This window comes from Emys orbicularis, chromosome 12 (genome assembly GCF_028017835.1).
Source record: "Emys orbicularis isolate rEmyOrb1 chromosome 12, rEmyOrb1.hap1, whole genome shotgun sequence".
Lineage (NCBI taxonomy): Eukaryota > Metazoa > Chordata > Testudines > Emydidae > Emys > Emys orbicularis.
Genome location: NC_088694.1, coordinates 46904412 through 46926089, shown reverse-complemented (window position 1 = coordinate 46926089; position 21678 = coordinate 46904412). Strand labels below are relative to the sequence as shown.

At 49.3% G+C, this 21678-nt stretch overlaps 1 protein-coding gene and 1 pseudogene across 1 annotated transcript; one reads left to right on the top strand and one right to left on the bottom strand.

Annotated features, from left to right (window-relative positions):
* The first annotated feature begins 3916 nt into the window (after nt 1–3916).
* On the top strand, nt 3917–8505 carry LOC135886345 (mast cell protease 1A-like). Its single transcript, XM_065414141.1, has 5 exons — nt 3917–3989; nt 5894–6041; nt 6586–6721; nt 7070–7342; nt 7676–8505. Exons 1-5 carry the CDS (start codon nt 3917–3919, stop codon nt 7823–7825), a joined length of 780 nt encoding a protein of 259 aa, XP_065270213.1. The 3' UTR covers nt 7826–8505.
* Nucleotides 8506–16893: 8388 nt separating this feature from the next.
* LOC135886344 (mast cell protease 3-like) lies at nt 16894–18784 on the bottom strand (annotated as a pseudogene).
* Between the last annotated feature and the right edge of the window lie 2894 nt (nt 18785–21678).

The following is a 21678-nucleotide window of genomic DNA, read 5'->3' as shown; positions in this document are numbered from 1 at the left end:
ACTGTCTAGGTGGTAGAACTGCAAAAAGGATCTGGAAGCTATAGTGGATCATACATTGAATATGAGTGAACAATGTGCTGCAGTTGTGAAAAACGTTAATATTATTCTGGAGTGTATTAAGAGGATTGTCGTTCGTAAGACATGGGAGGTAATTGTCCCACTCTACTTAGCATTGGTGAATACATCCGGATGTGTAGAAAGAGTAGCAAATATGGCAGGTGACCCGCTTGGCTTAACAGAGAAAACTTCGGTGAGTTTAAACACCAAAAGGAAGCTTAAAAGAAGTGGAAACTTGGACAGATGACTAGGGAGGAGTATAAACATATTGCTCAAGCATGCAGGGGTGTAATCAGGAAGGCCAAAGCACAGCTGGAGTTGCAGCTCACAAGGGATGTGCAGGGTAACAAGAAGGGTTTCTACGGGTATGTCAGCAACAAGAAGAAGGTCAGGGAAAGTGTGGTGCTCTTATTGAATGGGGGAGGCAACCTAGTGATGGATGATGTAGAAAAAGCTCATGTACTCAATGCTTTTTTTGCCTCAGTCTTCACAGACAAGGTCAGCTCCCAGACTGCTGCACTGGGCAGCACAGTATGGGGAGGAGGTGAGCAGCCCTCAGCGGTGAAAGAACAGGTTAAGGACTATTTAGAAAAGCTGAACAGGCTCAAGTCCATGGGGCCGGATGCGCTGCATCCGAGGGTGCTGAGGGAGTTCACTGATATGATTGCAGAGCTATTGGCCATTATCTTTGAACACTCACGGTGATTGGGGGAGGCCCTGGATGCTTGGAAAAAGGCAAAAATAGTGCCCATCTTTTAAAAAGGGAAGAAGGAGAATCCAGGAAAATACAGCCTCATCTCAGTCCCTGAAAAAATCGTGGAGCAGGTCCTAAAGGAATCCATTTTGAAGCACTTGGAGGAGAGGAAGGTGATCAGGAACAGTCAACATGGATTCACCAAGGCCTAGTCATGCCTGACCAACTAGATTGCCTTCTATGATGAGATAATTGGGTCTGTTGATAAGGGGAAAGCAGTGGACACGATATATCTTGACTTTAGCAAAGCTTTTGATATGGTCTCCAACAGTATTCTTGCTAGAAAGTTAAAGAAGTATGGATTGGATTAATGGACTATAGGATGCATAGAAAGTTGGCTAGATCATCGGGCTCAAGAAGTAGTGATCAACGGCTCCGTCAAGGTTCCCTCCCCACTCTGAAATCTGGGGTACAGATGTGGGGACCCACATGAAAGACCCCCTAAGCTTATATTCCACCATCTTAGGTTAAAAACTTTCCCAAGGCAAAAATTCCTTGTCCTCGGACGGTATTGCTGCCACCCCAAGTGATTTAAACAAACATTCAGGGAGGGGCCACTTGGAGCCCTATCCTTTCCCAAATATCCCCCCAAGTCCCTTTCTTCCCCTTTTCTGGGGAGGCTTGAGGTTCTTAAAAGCAGAACTTTATTATAAAGAAAAAAGTAAAAGAAGCACCTCTGTAAAATCACGATGGAAGGTAATTTTACAGGGTGATAAACAGATTTAAAACACAGAGGTTTTCCCCTCTAGGCTCAACTTCAAAGTTACAAAACAGGAATAAACCTCCCTCTTAGCATAGGGAAGAGTCACATGCTAAAACAAAAGATAATCTAATGCATTTCCTTGCTATTAATTACAATTTCTGTAATTTTAGATGTATCAATTCAGTAGGAGCTGGATTACCTGCTTGGTCCCTCTCTTTCTCTCTCAAAGGAACACACAGAGAGCACAAACAAAACCTTCCCCCGCCCCAGATTTGAAAGTATCTTCTTTCCCCATTGGTCCTTCTGGTCAGGTGCCAACGAGGTTAACTGAACTGATTAACCCCTTACAGGTAAGTGATTCTGTACCTCTGGCCAAGAGGGATTTTATATTACTGCATACATAAAAGTTGTTACTCTTCTCTTTATATCTATGATAGGCTCAATGTCTAGTTGGCAGCCAGTATCAAGCAGAGTGTCCCAGGGGTTGGTCCTGGGCCGGTTTTGTTCAACATCTTCATTAATGATCTGGATAATGGAATGGACTGAACCCTCAGCAAGTTCACGGATGACACTAAGCTTGGGGGAGAGGTACATAAGCTGGAAAGTAGGGATAGGGTCCAGAGTGAGCTAGACAAAGTGGAGGATTGGGCCAAAAGAAATCTGATGAGGTTCAACAAGGACAAATGCAGAGTCCTGCACTTAGTATGGAAGAATCCCATGCACTGTTACAGGCTGGGGACTGATTGGCAGAAAAGGACCTATGGATTACAGTGGATGAGAAGCTGGATATGAGTCAACAGTGTGCCATTGTTGCCAAGAAGACTAACGGCATTTTGGGCTGCATTAATAGGAGCATTGCCAGCAGATCGAGGGAAGTGATTATTCCCCTCTATTCGGCATTGGTGAGGCCACATCTGGAGTACTGTGTCCAGTTTTGGGCCCCACACTACAGAAAAGATGTGGACAAATTGGAGAGAGTCCAGCGGAGGGTACGGAAATGATTGAGAGGCTGGGGCACATGACTTTTGAGGCGAGGCTGTGGGGACTGGGCTTATTTAGTCTGCAGAAGAGAAGACTGAAGTGGGATTCGATAGTAGCCTTCAACTACCTGAAAGCTGGTTCCAAAGAGGATGGAGCTGAACTGTTCTCAGTGGTGGCAAATGCCAGAACAAGGAGTAGTGGTCTCAAGTTGCAGTGGGGGAGGTCTAGGTTGGAAATTAGGAAACACTATTTCACTAGGAGGGTGGTGAAGCACTGGAATGGGTTACCTAGAGAGGTGGATAAATCTCCTTCCTTAGAGGTTTTTAAGGCGCAGCTTTACAAATCCCTGGCTGTAATGATTAATCGGGGCTGGTCCTGCTTTGAGAAGAGGGTTGGAATAGATGACCTCCTGAGGTCTCTTCCATCCCTAATATTCTATGATTCTATGGTTCTGGATGCCGCACTTTAGGAGAGATATAGAGAAACTGGAGAGGGTCTGGAGGACAGTCACAAAAATAGTCAAAGGTTTAAAAAACCTGACCTAGGAGGAAAGGTGAAAAAAACTGGGTATGTTTAGTCTAGGGAAGAGGAGGCTAAGGGGAACCTGAGAATAGTCTTCCAATATGTTAAGGGCTGTTCTAAAAAGTATGGGGGTCAATTGTTCTCCATGTCTGCTGACAGGAGGACAACAAGTAATGGGTTTCATCTGCAGCAAGGGAGATTGAGGTTAGTAATAAGAAAAAAACTTTCTAACCCTAAATAGAGTTAATCTCTGGAATAGGATCCCACGGGAGGTTGTGGAATCCCCATCACTGAAGATTTTTAGGCCCAGGCTGGACAAACACCTGTTAGGGATGGTCTAGGTTGACAAGGTCCTATCTACAAGACGGGGATGGACCAGGTGACTTCTCAAGGTCCCTTCCAGGATAATATTTCTTTGATTCTACTCTGTGAAATGTCTTCTGAGATGAAATCCCCTGAGCTTTGTTCCCCTCTGTTGTCCGTTATCTAGAGACCAGCTAGCCATCAGCCAAGCAGTCATGAAAAATTACACTGAGAAAACAAAGCTGGTCTTGAAAGTTTACTAAGAACCAGGAGAAGAAGGAAATGACTCAGCCCATTGGGATTGGAGAAATAACAAATTTTCAGACAAAGATAAAGACATTTAATATTCTTGCTGGTTCAGGCCAGAGGCCGTGCAGCGGGTATGTGACCACAAATGCCCCCCCTAGGGCGCCAGGATTTGGGGGGGCGGAATTTTGCCCCCCTCGGTGGCAATTCTGTGGTGGGGGGGTCCTTCCGCACTCCTGGTCTTTGGCGGCAATTCTGCGGCTGGTCCTTCACTCGCTCTGGGACCTGCTGCTGAAGTGCCCCAAAGACCAGGAGTGCGGAAGGACCCCTCCGCCGCAGAATTGGCGACGATGACCGGGAGCGCGGAAGGACGCCCACCTAGGGCGCCGAAAACCCTGGCGCCGCTCCTGTTCCCAGGGGCCAGTTAACCTCAGAGAACCAGCCTTCAACCCATATAAGTGCCTCAAGAAGTGCATTTGCACAGGGTTAAAACAAACCATGCAGTCTGGCAATTCCTAAGTCCTACGTCCCTCTGATTGTTAGAGACCTTCTCACTTCCACCTCCATCTATCCCTGCCTGGTTTTTCCCCTTTTGTTCTTCTGCCTATATTGTCCTTCAGCTTCACCAGCTCTTCCCCCCTCCTGTTCCCTCCACCCTGTTGTCTTTATACGGATTGTATAGCTTTGACTTCATCCACCTGGGCTGAGACGTATTCAGAGTTGGTCTGAAAAGTTTTTCCCGGGGAAATTTCGACTTTTAATTGAAAACCCCCCAAGTAATTTGTTTTCTAGTAACTTTTTATTTTTTTTTAAAGATATATAGAGAGTGAGAAAACAAACAGCAAAATATACATAAACTTCTCATAATGCATGAACATCTCATAAGATATTAAATATTCACTACCTCACCTTACCTAGGCTTGAAACATTTAGTTATCTGTAATATGAATGGTTACAATATCAATCCCTTATGTATTCCACAATTTACAAACAAAATATGCTTTATAAAAATCCAGCTAGTTAAAGAAAAAATTATTAAAGTAAGATAAAGGCTAGAAGCAAAATTCAAATGAGAGGGAAGATACAGGGAGCGGAAGTGGCTAGGGAAGAGGGGGGAGGGTGAGGGCGGGAAATGCATTTGATAGGATGATCAGATACTTCCAGGAGATCCTCTCATATCTCTAACAACTTTTCTTGGGAAGTTCTGTAAGAGTCTATAGCTCTTTCCATGGTAGCCAAGCTTAGGATGTCTATGCTCTAATCTTCGATTGTTGGTTGCTTTTTGGATTTCCGTTTTGGTGGTACTTGTCTTTTCACTGCTGTTAGTGCTCTGCTTAGCCAAAGTCTTTCTGGTTTATTCTGCTTCCAGTTAAAATTACATGGTTAATTTTATTTGATGGGGGAAAAAAACACTGTCCCCTTCAGTTCCGCCCAAAGCCGACCGGTCTATGAGCATATGGATTAAGTCAGCATCTGACTTCGCAGCACCTGCATTGAACATTGAAGAGGGGTCCAATGCATCCTCCATATGATTCCTGTGGAATTAATCTGAAATGTAGCTCCAAAGAGCAGTTCAGAGAACTGGCTACGATTTGTTTCCATTTGGTTAGCAGAAAATTATTGGCCTAGCTTCTCCCATTTGCAGAAACGAAAGCAGTACTGGCTGAAGGAGAGCGAAAGAAGCAGGGCTAAACAGATAGGGGGTGGCATGTGTCCCTTGCATCCCTCACCACTCCATCTTAGTCTGTAGTGTGACCAAAATTAATTGTTTTGGTGACTAAAAACTTACAAATTTTCAGCTGAAAAGTGCCGAAAACTGGGGGGAAATAATCAGTTTTCCAAGAAAAATGCCAAAATGTTTGAGGTGAGGAGACTCCTTCTGGGAAACTTTTCATTATCTAGAAAATCCGATTTTCTGTACAAAAACAGTTTGGAGGAGCAGCTTTGGACCAGCCCCAGCTTGTCACTGGGGATTGATGGAAAAGGTGAAACGTCAGCAGGGGACGTGTCAGTGGCGTTCTAGCTGATGTTGACACCAAAGCCATTACCTCAATGCGGTACGATTAGTGACCCACTCCCGATGCCTTTGGCACTGATTCTCCACCTAGCAAGGTCAGAGCTTTAGATTTAACCTCCAGCTACATGGGGTGTCCAGTCTGGGGGAGAGCTGAGGAGGGGGCAGGGTTCCAGGTACAGGCATCCCCCAAGGAGAGCATCAGAGGGGGTGGGTTGAGGTTGTGGAGACTCCCCTTTGGGATGGGGAGCTGGGTCCCAGCCCAGGCCAGGGAGACGATGAGACTCTTTATATGAACCTGGTCTCCCCCCAGGAGAGATCATTGGCGGACAGGAAGCCCAGTCCCACTCCAGACCCTACATGGCCTATCTGACTATACGACGTAAAGACCAGAGTTTTCACTGTGGAGGGTTCCTGGTGTCAGAGAACTTTGTGCTCACGGCCGCTCACTGCAATGGAGAGTAAGTGCCTCTGTGCTGGGGATGTCAGGGCAAGTCAGGCTTATCAGGTGATGGGGGAGCTGGGAGCTCCGGCGCCATCATGGGTTGCAGGGAAGGAGCAGTTAGTAGGACAGTCTGGGAGAGCAGAGCCCAGGGGTCCGATCTGCTCAGGGGGCGTTGACTTGTCTCTAGGGGCCTCTGAAAACCATGATCCAGATCCAATGTTGGGTAAACCAATGGGGCTACTGCCATTGACACCAGTTGGGGTCTGGCCCATTGCCCAGATGGGACAGGGAGGGACTCACAGCCCCAGAACAGCTCTGCAGGGCTCTGGACAGGGGGGAGCTGGGCATAGACCCATCTGGATCTAGCTGGGAGGGGTTCCCTGGCTGGAGAGGAGCTGAGACCAAGGGGTCAAGGGGAATGAAGGAGTCTGAGATCACAGCCTGAGCGTCACATGCTGCCCTGTCCCCACAAGATCAGTACTTATGTCAGACCATGTGCCCATCCCCCACCTCAGTACACTCCTGCCCCAATGCCCATGTATTGCTCTTGGCTTTTACAGCAAGATCACCGTGTCCCTGGGAGCCCATAACATTAAACAACGGGAACAGAGTCAACAGAAAATCTCTGTGTGCCGCCAGATCCCCCATCCAAAATATAACAAAACGACCTATAACAATGACATCATGCTGCTGCAGGTACCGCCCCATCCCATCACCCCACCCCCAGTGACCTCACACTGCTGTAGTTACCGCCCCATCCCATCACCCCGCCCCCAGTGACCTCACACTGCTGCAGGTACCGCCCCCATCCCATCACCCCGCCCCCAGTGACCTCACACTGCTGCAGGTACTGCCCCATCCCATCCTCCTGCCCCTAGTGACCTCACACTGCTGCAGGTACCGCCCCAGCCCATCACCCCGCCCCCCAGTGTCTCCATGGACATACATTGGCTGTAGTTTCCCTCTCCTTGGATTCTCTCTCTACCCATCATCAGCTCTGATGTTCATATTGACCCTGGTGCTTGTGTCCTCTCTTGTTTGTAGCTGGAGCACAAGGCAGAGCTCAATGAACAGGTGAGGCTCATCCGTCTCCCCCCGGCTCATCGGCAAGTGCAACCAGGGACCGTGTGCAGCGTTGCCGGCTGGGGCCGCACAAGCGCACTCAATAAGGTGCTCCCCGATGTGCTCCGGGAGATGGATTTGAAGGTGCTGGACGATGAGGCCTGTCTGAACAATCCTGGTGGGACAAATCGTAAATATAACACCGGCACAATGATGTGTGTGGGGGACCCAAAGGAGCACAAAGCCTCTTTCCAGGTGAAACTCCCAAGCTTCCTTGATAAATTGTTATTATTAATGAGGCTCCTGGTGTGGTGGTTGGGCCACAAGCAAAGCTCAGAGATCAGGCCCTGCTGCGCTAAGCGCTGTACAAACCAATGGGAAAATATCGGATCTTCTCTCGGGGGGGGGGGGGCAGAGATCAACTGGGAGGAGTTGGGGGTTTGTTGAGACAGGCTGGGCTGTGCGGGGCCCAAGCAGAGACCATCTGGATAGCAGGGGGGTGTCACTAAAGTGTCCATCAGTGTTTGAAGAACGGCGGGAAATGACTCATTGAGCTTTTTTCCATCTGTGGCTTGTTTTGTTTCGCAGGGTGACTCTGGGGGCCCCCTGGTGTGTGGGAAAACAGCCCAGGGCATCGTCTCTTGTGGGCCTGTCAATGGGAGCCCCCCAAGGGTCTACGCGAGAGTCTCCACCTTCATCCCCTGGATACGGAGGACGATGAGGAGGCTGCAGCCCTGAGCCCGATGGGAATTGCTGCAGGGGCTGGAGCTGCGCCACTTCTGTTCTTTGCATGGCCCAGATGTAGCGGCTGCTTCGCAGAGGGGCTGAGTCCCCCCATCCTGATCTCCCCCACCCCAGCCATCGCTCCACTCAGGCAGTGCCCAAACCATGAGCATCAAGGCAGGGAGCCTGGGGGAGTTAGGATCCATGTTCAATTCCAACTCCCTCAGCTCCCTTGGCAATCCCAACCCAGGACCTTAGGCTGCATCTTCACTAGGGAAACAGCTGGTTTATTTCTCCCGGGGTAATGGACACAGGCCAAACCCTGGGGCAGACACAGCAGTTTGTAGCCTTCCCGCATGTCAACCAGTCGAGTGACCGTTTATGGGAGATTCTGACCTGTTAACTCCTGTTAAAACTGCAGGCTGCCCTGTCCTCATTGGGCGTTTTCCATGTTATTTCCCCCGGGGGTAGCCACCACCCGTTCCAAAAACACCTGTTCCCAGCACCGACAAGGAGAGCGGGAGTTTGTTCATGGGAAAAGAAATTAGGAAATTATGCACTGAATTGATTTAAGCTGAAATGACATCTCTGAGTACCTCCCTCTAACCTCCCCTGTCCTGCCCTGCCGCGCGGCCTGGTGCATTTCGCTCGCTGCTTCTTACCCAGCAATGAATAAAAATGAAGCTGCAAAACAATGAAGCGGTGCCTTCCTGGGAATTGAATGAATGCCCCCAGGCTCGGACTCCCAGCTAACTTGTACCTAGCAGGTGTAACCAGGGGTTTGGGCCCTATGGGGAATTCACCCCCTGGGTTTGAGTAATTTCATGCCGGATATGCTAGAAAGACAAGGAAAATCACAAGTGAAAAAGCAAATCACTGTGCGTGTTGTCAGTTCTCCTGACTCCAGTATCCCACCACTGACACCTGGACCACCTCCATGCCAACAGGAGTGCACTTTAGGCCCACTGGAGGAGAAATCGGTATCAGGGTATTCTTAGTTTCCCTTGTATGTCATTCCTCTTCCACTCTGCACCTGTCTGGGGACAGAGGGGTCACAAAGAGCAGGCAGGCCAGTCCCGTCCATCAGACATCTCAGCCCCGATGTCAAGGCCTGATCCCAAGGAGCCTCTATTTGTCCCCCCAGCCCGACTGACTCTAATCAAGGGCTATTCGGGCATGGGGGTAAACTCCATTGCTGTTTGCAACAGCTCCCTTGCAAAGAAAATGCATCACAAACCTAGCCCAGTGCAGCACGAATCAACGGCCCAGATGCGGCTCTGATGCTCTGGGAAGAGATGTCTCAGACTGGGATATGGCACAATCTGCCAATGCATATTAGTGTCATCACATTGTTCCCCTGGTTCTTCCCCATCGGCCTGTCTGTAGTTACTTGTTTTCTCCTGGTCTATACCTAGACTGTGAGCAATTGGGGAGAGGGGCCATCGTTGTGTTTTGTGTTTGTACAGCACCTGGCATGATGGGGTCCTGGGCCATAGCTGGGAGTCCACCTAGGTGCTACTGTGATATACCTAACAAATCATGTACAGCGGCAATGGGACCCTTTGCCATGACTGGGTCTTCTAGGAGCTACCATAATACACCTAATAAATACTGTACAGCGCCCAGCACAATGCAGCCCTGGTCATCTGACAGTCCCGGACATGCTCAAAGTCTCAGGTTGGATGCCAGGAACCAGAGTCACCCCAGGGTCCCAGCTCAAGCTGCCATCAGACCTGCGGGTGTCACAGCGCCGGGAAGAGCGGTAAATGCTGACAGAGCCAGGGAAGGTGCAGGGAGCAAGCTGGGGCACTTGGTGAGCTGGGCCCAGTCACACCCCCGCAGTGAGAATCCAGCCGATGCAGTGTTCTCCATCTCAGCCCCAGGGACGTGGACACCTCCCCAGGTCCGCTACTTGGTCCTGGAGAACTGGGGCTCCACAAAGGATCTCGGTGAACAAGCAACACCATGAACTCCCCACGCACCGCTGGGGCAAAACTGACCAGAGCCTGGGCTGTAAAAACAGGGGCATAGGAGCAGGGAGGGGATTTTGCCTCCCTGCAGCATTGGTGAGACTGATACCAGCCCTGGGATGGGGGACAGGCTGGCTCAGGGAAATGGGGAATGGACTTGGTGCCTTTTCCCTATGGGAGGGGGCTAGCTCTGATACAGCCTCATGGCAGGGGACTGGCTGGTTCAGGGGGTGCAAAATGAGACGTGGGACACTTCCCCTCTAGGGCATCTCTGTGCTGCTGTCACTGTTCCAAGCACCAAGTTCTGCCCTTCCCCAGCTCTCCTGTTTACATGGGCTGTGGGTAACACTGATCGGTATCGGTGATGGGTGAGAAAACACACCCCTGTCCCCTGTGTGTGAGATAGAGGCAGGTGGCTCTGATCACCCTGATACCAGTGCCCCACCCCAGACATTGTGTATGTGACACCCAAAGTGTTACCCCCATTGAGTTTAACAACCCCCGAGGGGGTTCAGCCCCATCCCCTGTCCATGGGGTCCCTGGCCTGTTAGGGGAGGTGCTGTCCCCCTATGGGGATTCACACAGAGAGAACCAGGAGCATCACTGGTCCAGTCATTCCTGCATCCCACCTCCCCAGGGACCAGACATGGATGCTCCCAGCCAACCCCTCTGCTGGCCCTGAGTCAGGTCGGTGACCCCTACTGTAGCTACCAGCAGGGTACAGACAGCAAGTGGGTCCACTACTGGTAGAGTGGGGAGATGGATCTGGAATGGATATATGGGAGTCTAAATGGAACTAAAATGGAGGTACAGGGATGTGCATCGATCTAGAAGGGATCTATGGTGGCTATGTGGGTATGGATAGATCTAAAATGGAACAGCATCAACTGAAGTGAATCTAGCATGAATTTTAAAGGAGTTAGTTGGGTATTCATGCATCTGTATTGATTTTGAATGGATCTAAAGAGACAGGCTGGGCTGTGGGTGACTCAAGCAGAGACCATCTGGATAGCAGGGTGGTGTCACTAAAGGGTCCATCAGTGTTTGAAGAACGGCGGGAAATGACTCACTGAGCTTTTCTCCATCTGTGGCTTGTTTTGTTTCGCAGGGTGACTCTGGGGGCCCCCTGGTGTGTGGGAAAATAGCCCAGGGCATCGTCTCTTGGGGGCCTGTCAATGGGAGCCCCCCAAGGGTCTACACAAGACTCTCCACCTTAATCCCCTGGATACGGGCCACAATGAGGAGGCTGCAGCCCTGAGCCAAGTCAGGAATCGCTGCGGGGTCCGGAGCTGCGTCGCTTCTGTCCTTTGGTGACGCCCAGACGTAGGGCCTGCTTTACAGATTGGCGGAGCCATCCCTCCTCAGGATACATCCCCCAGCCATCGCTCCACTCAGGCAGCGCCCAACCCATGAGCATCAAGGCAGTGAGCCTAGGGGAGTTAGGAGCCAGGTTCAAGACCATGTCCCAGCGGCTCCCTTGGCAATCCCAATCCAGACCCTTAGGCTGCCTCTTCGCTAGGGAAACAGCTGGTTTATTTCACCTGGTGTAACAGACATAAACCAAACCCTGGGGCAGACCCAACGGTTTGTAGCTCTCCCCCATGTCAGCTGGTCAAGTGACCATTTACGGGGAATGTTCATTGTTACCTGACCTACTAACTCCTGTGAAAACTGCAGCCTGCCCTGTCCTCACTGGGCCTATCCCCTGTGTTAGTTCATCGGGCTGCCACCGCCCGTTCCAAACACACCTGTTCCCAGCGCTGGCGAGGCCAGAGGGAAGGGAACGCAGTGAAGGCTGCACTGAACTTATTGCAGATCAATCCCCGGTGCTGATCCCTCCTTCCCACCTCCCCTGCCCCACCCTGCCGCGCGGCCTGCTGCCTTTCGCTCACTGCTCCATTGCCAGCAATGAATAAAAATGAAGTTACAAAAAAAAAAAAAAGTGTTTCAGATACTGAGCGATCAAAGCGAGCTGTGAAATCCAGAGCAGCTGCTGCATCTGCCAGGGACAGGAGGGAATTAACCCCTATAGAGGAAGGCTGAGGTTGTGGTTAATGCGCTAAGCTGGGACCTAGGACACATCACATGGATTTTTTCCTACACAGTATAGAAAGGTGCTCGCAGGGCCAGGCATCCTCTTCCCAAGTGTGATGTGATGGTCTATAGCTGACACCAGCTAACCTCTCTTGTGCTTTATCAGGTAAGACATTGATCCATAAGCATCCAGGATCATTTTCTTTACAATCTTTAACACGGTTAACAGCCCATGACTGGATCCATAGTATTGGCCTGTTTGCAGCACCTACATCCCGTTGTATTTCATAGCACCATCAGCGTGCTATTCGGGCCCACAATATTTCAATACATGAACCTGGGAAGCGGGAGATCTGGGTACGTCATAGAATCCCCCAGCCAGAATCCAATGACAAGACAGATGAAAATGACATCACGCTGCTGCAGGTACCATCCCCCATCCAATCACCCCAACCCAATGACTTCACACTGCTTCAGATATTGCCATCACCTCATCACCCAGCTGCCAATTACTTCACACTGCTGCAGGTACTTCTACCATCCCATTACCCCACCCTCAGTTACCTCACACTGCTGCAGGTACCACCCTCATCCCATCACCCCCCCACCTGTGACCTCACACTGCTGCAGGTACCGCCCCTACCCATCACCCCACCACAAAAGACCTCACAAGGCTGGAGGAAAGGCTCCCATCTCATATCCCTATTCCCTGTGTACTCACACTGCTGCACGTACCACACCTATCCCATTACCCAGTCCCCAATGATTCACACTAGTGCATGTACTGCCCCCATCCCATCCCCCCTGCCACCTATGAACTCACACTGCTAAACACCAAGACCTCTGCGACCTCACAATGCTGCAGATATATCATACCCCCTTGCCCGCAGTGACCTCACACTGCTGCAGATACCACCCCCATTGTATCCCCCTGCCCGCAGTGATCTCACATTCCTGCAGATACCACCCCCATCATATCCTCCTGCCCCGATCGACCTCACACTGCTGCAGATACCACACCCATCGTACCCTCTGCCCCCAGTGACCTCACACTGCTGCAGATACCACCTCCATCATATCCCCCTGCCCCCAGTGACCTCACACTGCTGCAGATACCACCCCCATCATATCCCCCTGCCCCCAGCGACCTCACACTGCTGCAGGTATCTTATACAAAGTGTGACGCATGCCCTGAGGAGGGTTAAGCAGCTTGCAGGGTAAATGGCCCAGATTCAACCTTTAGAGACATATTAGAAAAGTATGTAAATGGTAATCAGGGCCATTCATTCCTAGATAGGCTAGAACTTTGAAATGCAAATCTATGTTGTTAGAAGCAATTCAAATCCTGTGGGTTTACTTATAGATGCTAACCATGTAAACAGACAGCCCCTGTCTGTCACTATGCCTATTGATCCAGAGATCAAAAGGGAATATTAACATTTAGATGAATCTTAGGTGAAATAATGTCGTTGTCTATATGTCTCTTTGAAGTTTGTGATAGACTGGCTAATGGATAAATTGCCCTGTGTTAATTCGTGTAAATAATTACTGGTGGTGTTTAGAAAACAGAAGGTTACATCAAAAGCCTCTTGTTTACCCAGGACTGTATGGTCAGGTGGATGCTAGAACACTGTGTAAAAGACCCTTGGTTCCTGATCCTTTTTATCTCAGATCTGCTTAAGTGTCATCAGGGGAAGTTTGAGTGGCAAGACTGAAGTCTCCAAGCCTTCTTGGATTCACCCTGAATATGGATATTGGACTATAACCTATGGACTAATGCTGTAAGAACTCTTTGCAACCACAAAGCTCACCATCTCTACTATGAATCTGATCTCAGAAATGTACTCATGTCTGTACGTATACTGAGCTTTTAGAATCTTAGAATCATAGATGATTAGGGTTGGAAGACACATCAGGAGGTCATCTAGTCCAACCCCCAAACTTTTTTTTTAACCAATACTCTCTCTATTTTCTTTTTCTAATAAAGTTTAGTTTAGTTAATAAGAATTGGCTGAAAGCATGTATTCGGATAAGATCTGAAACATTCATTAACCTGGTGGGTAATGTGTCCGATCCTTTGGGATTGGTAGAATTTTCTTTTTGATGAATAAGATCTGCAGTGATCCTCATCATATTTGATTTGGGGGTTTGGGTGGAGGCCTATGGCTGGGATGCTATAAGGGAACTGTGTTATTGGCTTCTGGGTAACCAGTGAGGTATTATAGAAGCTGTTTTGTGCTGGCTTGGTAAATCTAAATATTGGAATAACCACCAGTTTGGGGTGTTGCCTGCCCCATTCTTTGCAGTTTGTGGCTAATTGCATAACCTCAGTTGGCTCCCCTGAGACCCCAGTCACACTGGCTGAGGGGCTGAGTAGACTCCAGTATGTACCTGCTCCTGGCCATATGTTCCAAGGGGGCCCATTGCTTGTTCAGTGCTTCTGAAAACCTCCTCACATCCCCCATTGGGAGATGCTGGGCTCTGAGCTTCCATGGGATTGAGCCTCAGCACTTGACAGGATGGGCTGGAGATTTCAAAGGGGCATCAGGGAGTTAGGGGCACAAACCCCATTGAAAGCCAATGAGATTTCAACATCTCACTTCTGCAGGTGGCTTTGAACATCCCAGCCTGGCTGTGTGAGATAGCAGTGACCACTTCTAAAGGCCGTGGAATAAATTAAACACCGAAGAAGGCTGAATGTCACTACACTCCATTGATGCCAGCAACTAAAGGACACGGAGTGAAAGTAACAAGCAAACACGGCGGAGTTGAAGGCACCAACAGAGCTGACATACTACAGCAAGGGGTAACACTGTCAGGGGATGAGGGGGTGGGTGGGGAGGGAGGGAGGGAAGGAGATTTGCATATGTGTATCGAGAGAGGGAGGGATGGATGGCAGGATGGATAGTTAGAAGGGGTAGATGGGCATGGAGGAGGTAGGAGAAAGAGAGATCCTGCTATAAGGGGCCTGGTGTAAAGGCTAAGGCCTGAACTAAAGTCAGGCCCTGCTGAGAGAAAGTAAAATTAGCAAGAGTCGGGCTATGAGCAAAAGTGAAGCCCTGTTACAAAGCAGATGCCTGCTTGAACGTTCACTATCTGATACACGAACTTACCAAGAACTGGGCTGATGTTGCAAAAACAGAAGCATTCTGAGGCACTAAGTGTTCATGTAAACACATTCCAGAAGGATTGTGCCAGAACATCCTAACACAAAGTAAACACACTCCCTGACGGTGATAGAGGGACACACTGACCCCTCCTAAAAATAAGGTCAGGATTACAGGGTGATGGATAGAGATATTTTGAGAGAACCAACAGGTACACAGTAAAGAGAGTGCAATTGGTGTTTCAGGCCCTCAAAGGAGGACCCACCCCAACAGGTACAAATACCTGTCCCCAGCTTCTCTCAATTCACTGGGTTTTGGAACCCATATCCCTTGTCTACTTAGCTGATGGTGAGTCCCTTTGTCATAAAACAGTTCCACTGGCCTTGATTCACATAATCAGGGTAACAACACTTTATTCTTCCTGCCCCAATAATAGGGAAACTGGGGATCCCACAGCAGCCAAAGTGACCATTTTGGGCTGCTGTGGGCTCAAGCTAGGCGGAGTGGGTGTGCCTATACAAACAAGATCAGCCCCTGAAATTCTTTTCCACAACTCACCACAATTCACCACCAGATGTCAGGGTAGAGCTCATACTCACCCTGCTTACACATCCAGCCATCCATTCTTCTGTATTATCCATCCATCTATCCATCCTTCTATCTTCTCATCTGCCATGTCCATCCATCAGTCATTCCACAGTATCTATCCATCATCTGTCCATCCATCCTTCTCCAATATCCATAAGTCTTCTCATCTACCTTTTATATCCATCCATTCACAATATCCATCCATCCATCCATCTCTCCATCCACCCTTCCGAAATAGCCATCCATCTATTGCCTTTTATTTTATTTAAAGTGAATTTTGTAGTGTGGTATTACAACACCGTGGGTTTGGCTCTAGTGGCTACACTTTCAAGCTCACACAGTGAAAGTCACCTCTGCTACTTGCTTCGGATTTAGAGTCTCAATGAACATATAAGGATCAAGGGTAGTGACCACACATACATTCACAAGGAAAAGATTTAGTCTATTTTAAAAGTTGTATTAAAGTTACAGTTAAAGTTATGATTACCCAAGCATATAGAAATCCTATAAAGACCTATGCACAAGCTTCAAATATAGATATACTTACATCCTTAAGGATATTCTTAAAGTGTGATGGCTGCCTGGTCAATTGATTGCCAGTAGAGGGATGGTTCCTGCTTGGGTTTCGAATAGGGAGCTCAATTTTCAAAATCTGGGCAGTGGCTTGGGGGAAGGCATGGAAAGGGTGCGGGGAGGGTGCGGAGCAGGGGTGGGAAGAGGCAGGGTGGGGGCGGGGGCTTGGGGCAAGGGGTGGAGTCGGGGTAGGGGCTTGGGGGAAGGGATGCGGTGGGGGTGGAGTTGTCTCGGGCCCCGCACCTCCTAGGGATGTCCCTGATTCTGACTATACCTCATTAGCATTTACACACATTGTGCACCCTGCAATTAGGGCGTGTGTTAGGAAAATGTGACTACCTGTACCTTGTAAGCAAAAAATTACTCTTGCTTTTAATTTTTCACAATATCACCCGTGGGTACATCTTTCCCTGTAATCTTGTGGGATGGGGTCATTCTTTTGTCGCTTATTCATGCCAAGCATTTCTTAAGGCTATGGCCTAGTATGGCTAAGCTAAAATTTTACAGGCTGTAGACCTTGTGTTTGAGCCCTCCTTACTTAGACACCTAATATCTAATTATACCTTCTAACTACTGATCAATCTTATACTTCTAAAGTCCTACAACTTTCCTCTATTCAGCATACAGAGATTATATATGACATAACATGTTAGTTAATAATAACATCACAAAATAAATGAGTAATAAACTAAAATCATTGCCTACACATCCATCCATCCATCCATCCATCCATCTGCAATAGCCAGCCAGCCATGCATCTGCAATACCCATCTATATCTCCAGTCAGGCTGGAGGAGATAGACGCTCCTTTCTAAGACTTCAGCTTTTGCAGAGTTTTCTTGATCCAGAACACATATTTGGAAAGCCTGGTAAACATACTGGGAGTTGACCCGTCACCGCTGCCATGGGAGACATGGGGGCCATCCCATCACAGACCAGGGGGCCCCCAGAGTCACCCTGAGAAGCAAACACCAGGCGCGGGCTTACTGATGACCAAGCAAAGGGCGGGCTGCATTCTGTATTCACGGTCCTGAAATCCAACTCCTTACCCTGCTTCCTGGGGACTCACGGTCAAATCACTCCAAGGACGTGCCCGGGGCTCCCACTCCATGGTCCAGGGACCCAGCAGACCCCTGTCCCTGATTTCCTGGATTTGCCCAGTTCCAGTGTCTGATTTCTAGCATGCATCCCTGATTTCTTTAACCTGCTCAATTCCCATCCCTGATTCTGAATCCTGATTTCCAGTATCTTGTTCCCTCCTGCCCTTGATTTCTAGGATTTCCTGATGATTTCTCAGATCCCTCCCTGGGTTTTTTCTTTTATTAATTCCCATCATCTCTCTCCTAGGAGCCAGCTGATTCCCAAACCTGATTTCTAGGATCTGTCCCTCACTGTTAAGATCCATCCCTGATTTCCAGGATGTATCTGTTTCTTGTCCTCGATTTCTAGAACATTTTGAACATCGAGCCGATATCTGTCCCTGATTTCTAGGATCTAGCCAGTTCCTCTCCCAAATTATAAGGATCCCTTCCTAATTTGAAAGATCTGCCTGGTTCCTCTTCCTGATTTCTATCCTCCATCCCTGATTCCTAGGATCTGGCCAGTTCCTGACTATCCTCATTCTGCCCTGCCCTGTCAGTCTCCTGTTCTTGCAGCACCTTGCCCCGGGTGCCGCGTGCCCCTGCCCCACACTTACCAGGAATGGTGCCTTCGTCTCCTGGGGGCCCCCCACGCACAGCATCCTGGAGGGGACATAGTGCAGATAGGGCCGAGACAGACACATGCTCTTGTCCATGACCATCCGTTCCACCTCCTGCAGGTCAGGGAGGGCTTTTTGTTTGTTTTGATTCTGGTCTGGCCCCAGCCAGCTACGCTGCACACTGCCCCCTTCTTCACCTTCTTCTGGGACAAGGAGATGGTGCTCACAGTCTGAGTCAGCTTGGCCTTGTCCCTCAGCTATGACGGGAGAGAGAGAAGGGAACTCAAACTCCTTGTGGGGGCTGCATCCTGCCCTCGGGGAATGGGACCAGATGTGGAATCCCCATGACAACTGTGCTGGTGGGAGATGATGAGAGTAGGCGGCACCTGCAGCAGTGTGAGGTCACTGGGGGAAGGTTGATGGGATGGGGGCAGTACCTGCAGCAACGTTAGTTCATATGGGGTGGGGTGATGGGATGTGGGTGGTACCTGCAGCAGCATGAGGTCATTTTCAAGCGAGGCATCATTAAGTTCTAGGTGGGGGATTTGACGATATACCAAGATCTTCTGCCTCCCCGATTCATCTATTTCAGTGTTGTGGGCCCCCAGCAGCATGCTGATTTTGCTGTGAAATACAAGGGGATGCAGGTGCTGCAGATAGGCCAATACGCTGCATTTAGTCGTGGGTCGTTAATTTCGTTAAAGTGGTTATATGTAGACGATGCCTTGCATTCAGTTTGCATGTTCAGAAGCCAGAGCTCCAGGGCCTTTCCACTGCAGGGAAGGGGGCAGCTTTACTTGGCCCCAGGTTAGGAGAATGGCTGTCTCAGGGGCAGGAGAGCCTGCATTTCTTATCCCAGGTTGCAGTTACAATGAGCCACCATCACCACCACGTCCTCCCAGATGAGGAACCCTCCGCACCTGATTTCTCCTTTTCCTTCTATCTCTATTTTCACAAAGGCCATGTAGGGTCTGGAGTGAGGCCGGGCTTCCCATCCCCCGATGATCTCCCCTGGCAGAGATGCCAAGAGATGGAGTTAGTTCAGGTACCTCTGAAGGTGATCACTCCTTGAAGGTGATAGAGGGACACACCGACCCCTCCTAAAGGTAAGGTCAAGATGGAGAAAGATGTTTTGATCGAACCAACAGGTACACGGTAAAGGATGTCATGGGCATACATGTGCTAGTGTACCTGTAGCCAGGGCCATCCTTACCCATATGCAAACTACACAGCTGCGTAGGGCACCAGGAAATTGAGGGTACCAAATTGCCCCAAATTTCCTGATGCCCTACGCAGCTGTGTGCTTCTCCAGCGCCCAGCCCGATTCCCCGGTCGGCTGAACTGGCCAGGAAAGCTGCCCCTGCCCCTACTCGGTCTCTGCCCTGCCTCTTCCCCAAAGCCCCCACCCCTGCTCTGCCACGCCTCTTCCCATTCATACTCCACCCCAGCCCAACCCCACTCCACACCTTCCCCTGAGCTATGTCCCAGGGGAATGCAGCAGGGTGGGCGTGCCCTGCACTCACCAGGTGGAAGGAAGTGGAATGACCCAGCCCAAACCTGCTCCACTCCGCCGGCTCCCAGCCACACCACCAGTGAGTCCTGGGGGTCGGTTCCCATCTGCCCCCAAGTCCCAAGGCTGGGAGCCAAGGGGAGCAGAGCAGAGCAGGGTGGGGCTCTGTCACTCTACTTCCCGCTGCCCTGTGAGTGTGGGGTCGGGCCCGCCCTACGATCACCGGGCGGCAGGAAGTGGAGTGACCTGGCCTCAACCCGCTCCGCTCTGCCGGCTTGTGCTGGGGGGCGGTTTCCTCCCTGCCCCACAAGCTAGCTTCTGCCGCCCACAGACCTTGGAGGCCTGGGGACGCCCCCCACACTAAGGCCTAGGGCCAGCCCTCCCTGGGGAAGGTGTACAGGGCACCACAATGTCTGGGGATGGCCCTGCCTGTAGCATGTATACAGCATTAATACCGTGCTTTGTTGGCAATAAACCTGACCAAGCGCCTTTGCCAATAAACCAAGCCTGTGGTCATCTTGGACAGTTCAATTGAAGTCTGTTGTACAGGCTGTCTGGTCAGAGCCAGTAAAGCACACTCAGAAAACACACACGCAGCCAACAACTGAGAACACTGGTGACCCTGACCACTAATTTGGGAAGTAGGTGAGTTGTCTTCTGTTGGAATCGGGATCTAACATGGCAGAAAGCGACGAGCTAGGGAAAAAGAACAGGAGTACTTGTGGCACCTTAGAGACTAACAAATTTATTAGTCTCTAAGGTGCCACAAGTACTCCTGTTCTTTTTGCGGATACAGACGAACACGGCTGCTACTCTGAAACCTGTCATTGAGCTAGGGAAGGCTCTTAGCCCCTTCCTGCAACTCCCCATTGAGTTTGATGAGATATGGATGCACTGGGTTGCCAGCAAACTGTTAGAAAAGAAGGAGCAGGTTGGCGGATCCAGAGGCGGATTTGAGTACGGGCTTCTTTAGTGCGATACTTGTTCCCCTCAACCCAATTGTCGAGTAAGCACTGGATTAGTTACAGCACCCTCTTTTTGTCTAAGTTAGTATGTAAATGCCTACATCTGTTACAACCCCCCAAAACTCTCACTAAGTAATAGAAACACCCTTACTATTCGTATTCCCACCCCTATCTATTGTTCACAGCATTATGCATGTTATACAGGCATTTTTAGCTTAAAAATACATTTCTTTGCAGTAATTTGTTGCTACAAATTCCCTTAATCAGCAGTTCTCAGGGGAGGGAGGGAGGGGCCATGACCCAGGGCGCGCTTGTGCGGCTGGGAAAGGAAGGGAGGGGGAGATAACACTTCTTTTACAGATAGGGTATTCTTTAGACAACTACATTTTTCATGCACCTTGGGGTCTTTACTTAACCCTAGAATATCCCAACACAAAGGAAGTCCATATGAATTTTAAAAAGAACATGGGGAAGAAACATAGAATGGAATCTGTAAGGCTAGGGCAGAGACAGAAGTCTGGGAAAATAAAAGAGTAATTTCTGACTGGAGGGAAATCTCATGGCAGACTCAACTGATCCCTCCCTCCCTCCATCCTGCTTCAGCATCTATCCATCACCCATCCATCCCTCCTTCTGCAATATTTATCCATCAGTCTGCCTTCAAATCTGCCATCCATCCATTGTTCCACAGTATCTATCCATCATCTGTCCACCCATCCTTCTGCCATACCCAAAAGTCTTCTCATCTACCATTTTTATCTATCCATCCCCAATATCCATCCATCTAGCTCTCCATCCACCCTTTCGCAATAGCCATCCATCTGTAGCCTTTTTATTTTATTTAAAGTGAATTTTGCACTATGTACATGGGTTTGGTTCTTTTGGCTAAAGTTTCAAGCTCACAGAGTGAAAGTCACCTCTGCTACTTGCTTCAGATTTAGAGTTTTTAGGAACACATAAAGACCAAAGGTAGTGACCACACACACATTTCACAAGGACAAGGCCTAGTCTGTTTTTCAAGTTTTATTAAAGTTACAGTTAAAGTTATGATTACCCAAGGATGTAGAAATTCTATACAGACCTAGGCACACGTTACATATATAGTTACACTCACATCCTTAACGATATTCTTAAGGTCTGATGGCTGCCTGGCCAAAATGGTCATCAGTAGAGGGATGGTTCCTGCTGGGTTTCCAATAGGGAGCTCAATTTTCCTCATTTGAGCACCCTCTACTTATAATGTGATTCCAACTATTCCTCATTAGGGCCTTCCCATCACAGACCAGGGGGCCCGTGGAGTTGCCCTGAGAAGTAAAATCAGCAGGTGAGGAGTTACTGATGTCCAAGCAAAGCACGGGCTGTATTCTGTATTCATAGTCCTGAAATCCAGCTCTGTACCCTGCTTCCTGGGGACTCACAGTC